The 12,132-nt window shown below is 38.5% G+C and overlaps 2 protein-coding genes and 1 long non-coding RNA gene across 3 annotated transcripts in view; 1 reads left to right on the forward strand and 2 right to left on the reverse strand.

Annotated features, from left to right (window-relative positions):
- LOC146512812 (transient receptor potential cation channel subfamily M member 4-like) overlaps positions 1 to 12,132 on the reverse strand; it is a 97,226-nt gene that overhangs the window by 40,182 nt on the left and 44,912 nt on the right. The gene's annotated exons all lie outside the window — the stretch shown is intronic.
- LOC146512813 (uncharacterized) overlaps positions 1 to 12,132 on the forward strand; it is a 149,713-nt gene that overhangs the window by 32,268 nt on the left and 105,313 nt on the right. The window lies entirely within an intron of this gene.
- On the reverse strand, positions 6,538 to 9,688 carry LOC146512815 (carbonic anhydrase 4-like). Its single transcript, XM_085170835.1, has 9 exons — positions 9,575 to 9,688; positions 9,187 to 9,259; positions 9,080 to 9,106; positions 8,821 to 8,991; positions 8,446 to 8,594; positions 8,221 to 8,316; positions 7,952 to 8,030; positions 7,635 to 7,798; positions 6,538 to 7,521 (listed from the first exon to the last, which is right to left on the reverse strand). The coding sequence occupies exons 2-9, from the start codon at positions 9,257 to 9,259 to the stop codon at positions 7,336 to 7,338; spliced, it is 945 nt and encodes a 314-aa protein (XP_085026961.1). The 5' UTR covers positions 9,575 to 9,688; the 3' UTR covers positions 6,538 to 7,335.

The raw sequence follows: 12,132 nt of genomic DNA on the forward strand, positions 1-12,132 counted from the left end.
TTTTTATAAGAGCAGTTTCAGTGCTATGCAAAGGACGGAAACCAGACTGGAACTGCTGGTAAAGGTTATTATCAGTTAGGTGTAGATGGACTTGTGAAGCAACTATTTTTTCAAGAATTTTTGAGAGAAATGGTCGATTGGAGATGGTTTGTACAAATTTGTCACACATCTGTTAGGCTTGTTTGGAGGGTACGGTGAGCTCTCAAGGTGGCAGGGTAAACAGGTGGCGGCTCTATTTACACACAGTGATGGCGGAGACAAGGAGGGTGTGTGTGAGGATTGGTGAGAGCAGGAGCCGTTCCTGGAGTTACCTGTGCTGTATAGTTAAAAAGTGAAACTACTAATGATATGCGATACCACTGATTTCCTTTCCGATCCAATACCAAGTAAAATTCAGGGTGGTATCAACAAACTGATCTGATACTTTGTATAAAAACTTAATGCTTCATTGTATTTCATAATACAATATATAATTGTATTATGTAATTGTAATAATAATATAAAGATATCGCTTCATAATGATCACAGGACATCAGACTACTTGTACTTATTGGTTAATATTTCAAAATAATCATATCGAAATTAAAAAAAAAACTTGAAGTTGTGCGCTATTTGAACATGTTGCCAGTCTGCATCACTAAAGGACTCCGCGAGATACGTCTGTCTCGCCCTGAGGTGTTTGACGAGGTTAGTGGTGTTGCCACATGTCTTGGCTGTTTATGAAGGTAAAATACATCCACACATGACTCCGTTTACGCTCAGCCATTGTTGTGAGTGCGCACACCAGAGGCTGCAACACATTTATACAGCCGTATTTCATATATGACTATGAAAGGCATATGAGGAAGTAGTTCCTTCCAATTTAGACAATCCAAATGATATAGTTTCTTTCCACTGCGTTCCTTTTAATGATAAACAAATTTACCCCAAAGTACTAAAATATCGATATTTTAATATGAGAATTGATTTTAGAACTTAAATTACTGGTATCGGAAGAATTGATAAAAGAATTTCAGTATCGATCCGCACACCACTAGAAACTACCACAAGTCACAATAAACAGTTGTGAGCACGGCAATCGTGTGAGTGTGTGTTGAGTGGGTCACTAAAATTTATATATTAAATTTTTAGACTTTATTGAAAATAAGACCAAACACTGTTGATGGTAACTCTCAGAAAGCTTAAAACTATACAATCACTATCACTATATTTTAAAATTTAAATATGTTTTGTTGTGTGTTACACTGAATTACTGAGCAACTAAAATAGCCTTACGTACACCACCGGTCAAAAGTTTTATGACACCCCAATTTTTCCAGTCATTTATTGGAATTCAAGTCATTCAAGTTAAACGAATAACTTGAAACTGCCAGTGGGGTGAACTGCCAGAGGTTAAAAGAAAAAGGTAAGGTTACCCACAACTGAAAAATAATGAACATTTCAGAATTATACAAATAGCCATTTTTTAGGGAACACAAACTTGGTTAACAATTTAAGGGTGTTCTGCAGCAATGGCAGTTGATCAAGCCTTAAAAGCTTGGTGTCAGTCAGGGTGTCAGTGAAAGCAATGGCAGCAAGAAAGCCATTGCTAAGATGTCAGATAAAGACAAAAAAGCTTGTCTGGGCCATGAAACACCACCATTAGACTAGTGAAGAATGGAAGAAAGTATTATGGACTGATGAATTAAAATTTGAAATCTTGGATTCATCAAGCAGAATCTTTATATATTCATGCCACAGTGGCCAAATACTGCACCCCAGTGAAGAGGTGACCATTTTCTCTTCTTATTTTAATAAATTGAGCCGTTTGGTCTTTGTTCCCTAAATAATATAACCAAAAGGATAATGTGAAAAATAAAAATTAAGGATACACCAGACCCATCCTTCGAATCGGGGGGGGGGGGGGGGGCGGGGGGCAGGACTCATTTGCCACACTTATGGGACTCTTGAATTTGGACAGCCTTCATCGCATCGCTGTGACATAATCGCCTACTAATGCAGACATCGAAACATGCTACTCCTGAATTCAGACACAGCCAGCGTGAGCATATGGAGGACATCGAGAATGAATGACAGTCATGATTATGGTCTTTGGGAGGGAAAAGGTGGAGGAAGAGTGTAGAAGGATTAAGTGACTGTGGATGGCAAGGTTCAGCAGGGGACTGAGTTCATTAGGGTGACAGATGTGACAAAGAAGCTGTTCCTGAACCTGCTTGTTTGAATCTCATGAGTCCTGTAGTCCCAGAGAATGGTTCGTGCCCAGCAGAAGGCACAGCCAGCATAACTGCATACCTGCATACTTTGCTCTTTTAAAAAATTGAAAAATTGGGGTGTTTTAAAACTTTTGATCAGTAGTGTATTTTAACTTTGGGAGAAAGTACTCTTTGCTGAAGCACATCTTTTTTTTACAGCTTCAGCTTGCTGTCTTTAAGAATTTCAATTTTTTTCTTATGTTACTTGTACAACTGTTAGATCAAATTTATTGTCATTTATTTTTCTGTGACGAATAGCGTTGTTCAGAATTTTGCAACATGTGAGATTAGCAGCAGTGAATGTGGAGATGATTGTCAGATTGTTTTGAAACCTTGATACAATTATTGCAGAATTGTTTTGAAAGTGTCAGTGTTTCACAGAGCTTTTCTTTGCCAATCAATAATGTGAGCACATCTCAAAACATTCTTTACATTGAGCTCTTTCTTTAGATTGGTTTCTTTTTCTTTTTTTTTGGTTTTTGCCACCATGATATCACAACATCAGTTAGCGAAAGCTGACCTACCCGGCTCTTCTCAGTTTGGCAGATATTGTCAGTGTTGTCACCTCTACCTCTTTCTTCTATTCTTACTCCCATCTTCTGCTCTTGTATCATTCATGCTTCTCCTTCAGTGAGAAATGTGTTCAAAAGGACTAAAACTGTTTATTCCTGACGATTTTCCACCTTTTTTCCTACTGCTGAAACCCCATTGCATGCCACTCCTGTCACTCAGTGTGCAAAAAGAAAAGTAAGTGCAGCAAGGACTAAGGAAATCGTGTGGTTTCCAAAGTCAAACAGTTCCTCCAAACTTTGAAAACAAGAAAAGGCAGTCAAAACCACAAACTACTCAGACATGGAGTCTGAGCTTGTCTAGTGTTTATTGCAATACTTTTATTACTTTTATTTACTTTTATTACTCAAGTAATGCAATACTCATTACTTGAATGACACAACTGACACAGTATCAATAAATGTGTCAGCAGCGCCACCTAATGGCAAACTTGTAAATTATATATATAGGCCCAGTAAGTGCCACTGCCTTGCCTGTAGAGGTCTGTGCATCACCCATTAACAATTTCAGGACCCCTGACACCTGAGGAAACAATTTATTTATTAGTGTTTCTTTCAGTGTAACATCTATGAGACATCTGTTCCTCTCCTCACCTTGCCATTGTCGCCATTGAAGAGTTCACTTTTGGCAATGTCAACCCTGTTCCATGTAACTACTAACTTCAGCTCATTACTATAAGGATTGGCATCAACTGATGCACGCTGCTTACTTGCTAAAAAAAATACAAATGCGGCAAAAATTAAATTAAAGATAAAAAGGGGTTTGCTGCTGTTATGCTGTAAAATTACAGTCTACATACTAGAGATGGCAAGATACCACTTTTTAATGTTCGATACCGATTCCAATATCATAAATTTTGATATCTGCTGTTACCGATATGAATCCAATATAGCGTATTTTGTAATCAATAAAACAATTTTTTATAAATATCTTGCTGCATTTTGTATAAGTTCACACTCAAGTTTTAAAAAAACAAGAGACTGAAGCTATTCTGTTATACCTGTATGCAAAAAATACACTCCACCCAAAACATTTTAAAGTTCAGCAACACTCTTAATTGATGTAAACTTTAATTTAATGCAAGTGTAAAACAAATGCACAGAAATCAATTATTTTTCTACAATAATTAAATAGATTCAGCATCTTTCTTCAGCAGAATTGCAGACTGCACAGATGGTACCTTCCCAAAGGAAAAAGAACTATAGCTTACTAGGGTGTATATTAGACGTAATAGTTACTATATACAGTAATGGATTTCTATACATTTAATCAGATGACCACTTTTGTTTTAAAGTTCAGACAATTATTTATTCAAAGTTTTTAAATGACATAACAAAGAAAAATATTTCTTTGTGCCCCCTTTTCTCTGTTAATGCCCAACCTGGCCCCCGACAAAACTTTGCTAGACCCGCCCCTGCACAGTTACCAGCCCGTCAGCTATGTAGAAAAGGATCCTGGTGTTATCTGTCTCTCAGAAACAGTTCATAACTTCCCTTCAACTCATTCATGTCACCCAAAAGGTAAACCTGTTTCTCGATCACCTGCTCAGCTCCGGTGATTCAGTATGTCACGGTCCGCAGTGGCTGAGCGTGTGGAGAGTGTTTGGAGGACCCAGGTGCAGGTACAGATAAGCAGACCAAATTAACTTTAAACAAAAGGTGAGCCTTTATTTGAGGCTGGAGTACATGAACTAAACTAAACGAGAACTGAACAGGGACAACAACTAAACAGGAACCTAAACTGGGAAGAAACTACTAACAGTGAGACTATGAACAAGATTGTGCCAGAACATGAGGGAACTGTGAAATATAAGAATAAGCATCATGAGCCATGACCTGCACAGAGACTTGAAACCTGACATGACATAGGGCGTGGAACACAGAAAACGCGACACAGACTGAATGAAACACAGAGACTAAATACACATAAGGGATGATCAAGGGAAGTGGAAACACATGAGAGGGAACAGCTGATACACATGAACCTAATGACAGGACAGGGAAAGTGAAACTACATACACTGACATTAGACACAGACTTTCAAAGTAAAACAGGACATGGGGATTAGACGTGACCTGAACTGAACATAACCACACAGACATGATGCATGACAGGTAGGTGCACAAACCAGGTAGACTGAATACAGGAGGAGATGACATAAACACCTAAGAAACAAAGGACTAAACAGCAACCTCGAAATTAACTAGATGAACTAAACTAGGGCACAAATGAATACCAAAATATATAAAAACTCAAACACCGGGTCACAGACCCAGCCCATGACACAGTAAGGACATCTCCTGGTTTCATCTTCATGTTTCCCTCTCACCACATATCCAAACCGATATCATGACCAGCAGCTTTTACAGCTGTGGCTCCAGCAAACACCAGCTGATAGTAGAAATTAATATTAAATACATTCTAACAACAGCTTATCACGCTTAAACGTGCTGCTGTTGTTTAGCCGCTGGTCTCCTCTTTCTAGCGCAAAGTGGACAATAAACAAACAAGAAAGACGGGACTTGCGGCAGAAAAGCCGATCAGCTGATCATTGATCAGTTGCATCTTTGAAGTAATAACAGGAGGGGGGGGGGGGGGTGAATGAGAGAAGTAAATGCAACTGTGCAGCAAAGACATAATAACTCCAGCTTTGTGCCTATTTTTTACTTCTAGCTGACGTACGGGACAAATCGCTTCCTTTTCACCACAATATGGAACTCCGATGGTCAGTCCAGCTGTGGCTCAATATATCAGTTGTTAAGCTTAACGTGGAAATACTAGGCAAACATTCAGGGATGAACTTACACACTTGCTTTACTTCTCTGGGATAGTTTTCGCCGAGATGAAATGGACAGGTCTGGCAGACTTCAGCCGCTCTATCACGTGACACATACTGCTTCGATGCGCCGAGCTGGGTTATGCCAAGTAGCGCGTTTTGTGAGGTGATTTTTGTGATATTTCGGATCGATTACATTTTTTTATTTCTCTCCGATATCCGATCCTGTAATTTAGGTCAGTATCGGACCGATACCGACATGTAATATCAGATTGGTCCATCGCTAACACAGTTTTCAGCAATACAAGTCATTTAGACTCGCGTGCTCTCTATGGTAGACTGTAATCAAACTTCTATTCTGGTAAATGGTAAAAGCCTGGAGACGGAAGGTAGGAGAAAGGAACAGGAATGTTGGGCACACAGTTACAAGAAAACAGGGACAAGATGCAGGAGACCAAGCACAAACGTTTTCTGAAAGTTTTTTTTTTCAAAGAAATATGTTTCACTTAGTTAAAATCAAATTTGCCGTTGTGCACACTAATTCAAAGGCCTTCCCCTTCTCTTCAACTTCACTGATGATACGACTAGTTAACCATAACACATGTTTCAAAAGACAGCCAAATCCTCTAAATGTATTGAGTTTAAACAGGTCTGTTTACTGTTTTTTGTTAGTAAATGGCATGGGTTGTGTAAGGTTAATAACAGTGTGAACAAAACATTGGCATCTTCACAGGTTTTAAACCACCAGAGAATAAAACTGTGGACGTTTGTGTTAAAGTACATTGTTTATGCACTTTTTGTGAACTAGAAAGCTCTCAAAAGCTCAGACAGCTCACCCTAGTTAAGTGTAGCAAAGGCAGATGAGGACTCCACCCAGCTATGTATCATTTCAAAAGTTCTAGAAACTTCCAAGAATTAAAAAAGACAGTAAAACTGCAAAAACAGTCATGAATACTTTTAATTGTCATTTAATAAGACCAGGAAAGTCAGTTTTCTTCATGTTCAAGCAATATTAAGGACATAAACAACGTGCATCACTGATAAGTTATTCTCTGGGAAAGTTACACACAAAGCCTTCATAAAAGAATCAACATGTTTTCTTTTTCCATTTTGTGGGTTTTTCCACTTCAACTGCAATAGTGGCTGCACCGATGGAGCCAAAATAAAGTTTACAATAGTTTAAAATAAATACAAAAAATAACAAGGACAAAACAGTCCCCTGATCCTTCAATCACCGTTTGGTAAACTAAACTATGTGCACGTGCCAACATCAAGGCATATCTTCACGTGTCATCAGATAGTGACACATTCTTATAATGCTGGATTTCATAACTACCAGAACTACACTGTAAATAGTGCAGGTGCATCTCTTTGTCAAGTGTAGCTCTGGCAGCTCAACGCGGACGGGGAACATGCCTCAATTGTTCAGACCGTTTTGGCCTTGCAAAATGAAAACTTGTGCATGTCATTGCTTAAAGTAAACTTGAGGTGCAAGCATGAGGTGCACGCATACAGACACAAATCTTTAAACAGGTTAAAGCTTTGTAGCAGGTAGCCATAATCAAGAATAGCAGAGATAAGTAGCCCTCACCTTAATAAATTATTCTTCGCACTTTTCGTGATTATGTGAAACATAAAGAGCTACATTAGAAATCAGCAAAAGTCAGTTTTAATTAAATAGGGAAAGAATGCATGTGCTGAAGGGAGGCACGTTTGTTGACAATGTCCTCTTTCTATTTTAGCTCCAACTCCAGCCCAATGTAAGACTGAGAAGCAGCAGGCCCAGGGAGAAGCAGGTTGTGGAGGCAGAGGCCTTGATGCTCTGAGTCCAGACTTTCTGTGCAGGCTGCAGGCTTCTGTAGACGTTTGTCATGAGTGGTGACGTGTTGTCGTTGAAGTACAGTGTGGTGCTGAAGAGGTCAATCTGGTCATGAGACATTTTTTGTTTCCAGTTAACTCCATGAACCACTAACAGGGCATTGGTGCTTGCAGCAATGACAATTAGGAGACACAAGTTAGAAATGAAATAACACCTACCAGATCTTTACTGACTTTAATTGGTTCCTTAAAAACGGTCCAGACCACCGCCTCATTACAAGCGGGGGTTGTCAAGGATCCGAGGTAGCGGTAATACTTAGTGCGATTCACACCAACGAGCAGGTCGTCCAGGGAAAACCCGGCAGCAATGGAAACTTTCTGGCCTGAGGACAGAAACAACATGAAGGAACTAGGAACTATAAATTACAGAATTTAGAGGCAGAAACAGGAGAGGAGGTTGTTTGTTTTTTTGTTTTTTGTTTGTTTTTTTGTTGTTGTTTTTTTTGGGGGGGGGGGGGGGTTACCAAAAATGTTACCTCTTTGTGTGATGTTGGCCAAGTAAGAGGTCAAATTGCGCCAGCTCTGTGGCTGGCCAGTTGAGTTGCCTGGCATTACCTGCAAAAAAAGTTTATTGACTACATTGTCATACCCATCTGTATACCCAAGTGTAAACAGAATACCAACAACACCCCCCACCCACCCACCCCAAAAACACACACACGCACACACAACAATGACAATGCATTGATTCCAAAACAGAATAACTCAACAGGCATTAAATCATCTCGTGCGCTGCTTCTCTCACCTCAATGAAGAAACCAAGAGCTGCGAGTCCGGTGGAGTCTTTGACGGCTAGACTTGTATTCCCATTGTAGGATGACTTGCTGTTCACAATATGCAGCTGGGAAAATTCATAAATTCATAAAGATCATACAGATGTTTGTTTGTTTATTTTATTTATCTATTTATTTTTTTACAATTTAACATGTACAAGATAAAAGTACAAAATAAACGTTAAAAAAATCTGTACCTCCATAGGATAGCGCTTTCCATCCACTGTGTGCTCTGAGCCGGGCACAGAGGAGCCGTTGCCCCAGTGCAAGTGAAACTGCAGGCTGTCGTATTGCTCGGACAGGTCCCCTCCTGAAATCTTAACTCCGCTCTTAAAGGTCACTTTGACTGGAAGAAGGAGGAAAAACAAAAACATGGTGAAGTTACACATAACCTGAAAGAAGTAAGAGGAAATGTTCAGGTCCAAGGCAGTTTAATTGTAGAGAAGAGGGGGACGCTGAAATCCAAGTAAGACATGTTGTCTTTTTTTTCTTTTTCAAATTATTATTACTATTATTATTATCTAAAAAAAAACACGAGATGACACTTTTGTAGCCATACACCCGGTGCTTACCTGTGTCGCCAGTATTTTCTATGTATGTCATTGCGGAGGTGTCGTCATACTTTACAAAAGAGAATTCAGTCAGTTTGTTGTTCGCTGTGGCTGATGCTGAGACGATGTTAATGGGTGACTGTCGGCTGCCGCTGCAATAGTGGGGGGAAACTGTTGACCAGGTTGTGTCATCTATAAGCAGAAAGGGCACGTAAAGTCACCGGAGAGCGGTCACCCAGTGGGCAACATGGAATAGATAATGGAGATATTGGGTACTTACTGCACGATGGGAGGTGATAACACCAGACTGGATGGAAAAAAGATGGGGTTAAAACAGGACATTCAGATTCCCTTATGTAGACAAAAAGCTCTTAAGTGAATACACACCTATAGCGTCCGATGCGCAGTGAGCGGTGGGTAGGACGCACACAACAAACGCAACAACTTTAAACCACTCCATCTGAAAAGAGCAAAACGCCACATTGTTTAGAATCGCACATATTAAAAAAAAAAAAATACATTAAATTAAATTAAAAATACTTTTAAAAAATGTAAAACACAGAAATAAATGAATGAATTTATTAATTAACATGTTACTGTATGGAATGACAAATTTACCTATATAAAAACTTTCACCATTCAATTCTAAAAATTAACTAATGCTAAAATTTCAAATGCTGCAGTTAATAGAGAAAAGAATGCAACAAATGCAGGTTTCTAACTGTAGCCTAATTCTTGCTTCTGTCCACTTCACCTGAGCAGCACAGTGTCTTACCTTTGATGCACCTGTGCCTCCGTTCAGCCTGTTTTCAGATGCAGCTCACCTCACCCTCCCTCTTTTTATTCCCTCAGTGCATCCTGCAGCTGGCTGGACACCGCCTCCATGTGACATGTGCGTTGGTCTTTATCTCTCCGCAATAATTTCACTGAAGTACAACGGAGTATTAATGCGACATTGAGGAAAAAAAAATACATTATCGATAATTTTGAGAATAAAGTCGAAATTTCGAGTTTAAAGTCGTAATTCTATTTTTTTTAAAAAGTCGCGACGTATAGATTACACTCGTTATTTCAAGACAAAGTGGAATCGTACTTCAGAATCGGAAATACTTTTTCTTTTGGCACATTCACAAAGTGTGGGTGTCATTATAGGGAAGTAAATATGAAGAAAACTGCACCTTGGGCAGACGGAAAAAACACACAACTTTGGACAGAAAGGTTACGTAAAGGTTATTACAGCCTCGTGCAATAAATATGATGCATGTTTTATAACAAGACGGCTGATAAATTTAATCCAAACAAGGCATTTTGTAAAGGGTACAGCAAACTTTTTCTTCAAAATAGTTTTGACTTCAATCTCAAAATAATCAAAATTAAAGTTTTTCTTAATGTGGCCTTAATACTGTGTCGTGATGATTAATGATCTCTCTTTTTCATTTATTGTTTTACACAAGCAGGAACTGTGCAGTGAACAAGAATGAAAACCGTTTGACAAAGAGGGAGATTGTTTTATCATCGTTTTTTTTTTAAATCATGTTCTATTTGTGTTTTCGTGTGATTGTGTCGATTTATGAATAATAAGACGATTTAATGTGACTCACTGCTAAAACAACATATCAGTCTTTGCCTTGGTAGGACTGTTCCTAGACACCGTAGATAATTCCAGACAGCATGTTTTCCATCATTCAGGAGCATTTATGCTTTGATCTGCATGATTTTTTTTTCTTTTGTGTTTTTCTTGAAAGGTGATAGGTGTGAATGCATGACAGTTAAGTGCAGGTGACAGCTTGGGTTTTGAGTATAAATCCATCAATAGTGTTTTCAATGCCAACATGTTTGTTTTAATTAAATGACAAACATTGCAACTAACCAGAATGCTATGTGGGTAATTATACTAATAAGTAATCTTAGATCAATGCTACAGTTTCTTCTTCTTGAAAGATCCTGGGAAGCTGGTTGAACACACAAAGCTTTGCAATACGATAGACATATTGATAGACAGTTCGAGTGTGTTATCACCCATCCAAATCAGTAACAGGAAGACAGCAGCATCTGATTGAGAGTAGTTGCTGTCATTAAAATGGAATGTTGTTTTTCAGTTTTTCAAATTTCCCACAACCGGTTTTTAGTGAACACATATGATGCTGATATTTCCTGCATACATGTAACCAGGAACCACAGCAGCCTGTTTGTCATAGCTTCACTCTTCTGTCAAGAGTAATCAAAGCCATTCAGTTTACAGTTATGCCTTGTGTTAATAATTATTTCATAATTGGTGGGATGGGGATGTTAGAAAGCAAAACCTGATTCATCAGCTCAAGCCACCTTCTTCCATTGTTCAATTGTCCAGTGCAGACAGTCCCATCAGTAATGTAGGTTCTTTTGGTGGTCTTACACATTTTATGTATCTTGACCAGCTTTTCATGGTGGCATGAAGCCAGCATATATTTTTCTGCGCACAACTCTGACATCATCTATGATGGTTGTTCTAATAAATCCTGAAGCTACTGTTTTTTGTTTTTATTTTTATATATATCCAGTTTCTGGGTGTGTTTTGAGATTATGACATTTTAATGGCTTATTGCCCATTTCAACGTCATAGAATATGATGTGGCTTCTTTCAGCTTTTGTTGGATTAAGCATGTTTCGACCCGTGCTGGAAATTATGACTTGTTCTATTCATTGAAGGGAACAATGTAAGTTTGTAGTTTTGATACATCAAAATATCAGATTTAAACTTCAGTGTTTTGTTGCCAGGGTGTTGTGAGATTACGAGTCAGTGTTAAATGCATCATTTAAAGCTGAAACACTCAGCTGCCTTATTCACTGCCCATGTGTTTTTTGTATGTTTGCTCATATATGGAAGCATATATGGATGTTTTTTGGGGGAAGTGACCTGCTAACCTTTGCAAATGCTGCATGCTCAAGTGTTTCACAAACTAATTTATTGCAGTCCATTAAACACTTGGGGATATGCGTGCATTCAGAACTTTTTGTGCATACCAAATATATCATGTATATCTGTGTTTTCAAGATCCCTTGAACAACTTATACATTGTTTAACTTTGTCTTTGCAAAGAGGTCAAATAACAGTACAGTGCACCACATTCTTAGTGGCTTTATAGATTAAGAATAACCAGCAAAGAATTATTTATAGACACAAGTTATGGTCACATATTATCTCTTTAATTTATGGGCAAGCACTTGTCAGAGACCCTATATATTTCTGAAACATGCACTGAAGTTAACATGACCGAAGTACCTCTAACACTTGGTTTTGAAAATCCATAGGTTGTTGATGTGTCTTTAAGTGTTACATTTTTCATTTATCTT

Source organism: Neolamprologus multifasciatus, chromosome 8 (genome assembly GCF_963576455.1).
Source record: "Neolamprologus multifasciatus chromosome 8, fNeoMul1.2, whole genome shotgun sequence".
In the NCBI taxonomy this organism is placed as follows: Eukaryota; Metazoa; Chordata; class Actinopteri; order Cichliformes; family Cichlidae; genus Neolamprologus; species Neolamprologus multifasciatus.

Coding starts and splice junctions, on each gene's coding strand:
- LOC146512815 (XM_085170835.1), bottom strand. CDS start 9,259: ATGGAGTGGTTTAAAGTTGTTGCGTTTGTTGTGTGCGTCCTACCCACC. Junction 9,107..9,186: donor CTGCGCATCGGACGCTATAG/GTGTGTATTCAC, acceptor TTTTCCATCCAG/TCTGGTGTTATCACCTCCCA. Junction 8,992..9,079: donor TTATCACCTCCCATCGTGCA/GTAAGTACCCAA, acceptor TTCTGCTTATAG/ATGACACAACCTGGTCAACA.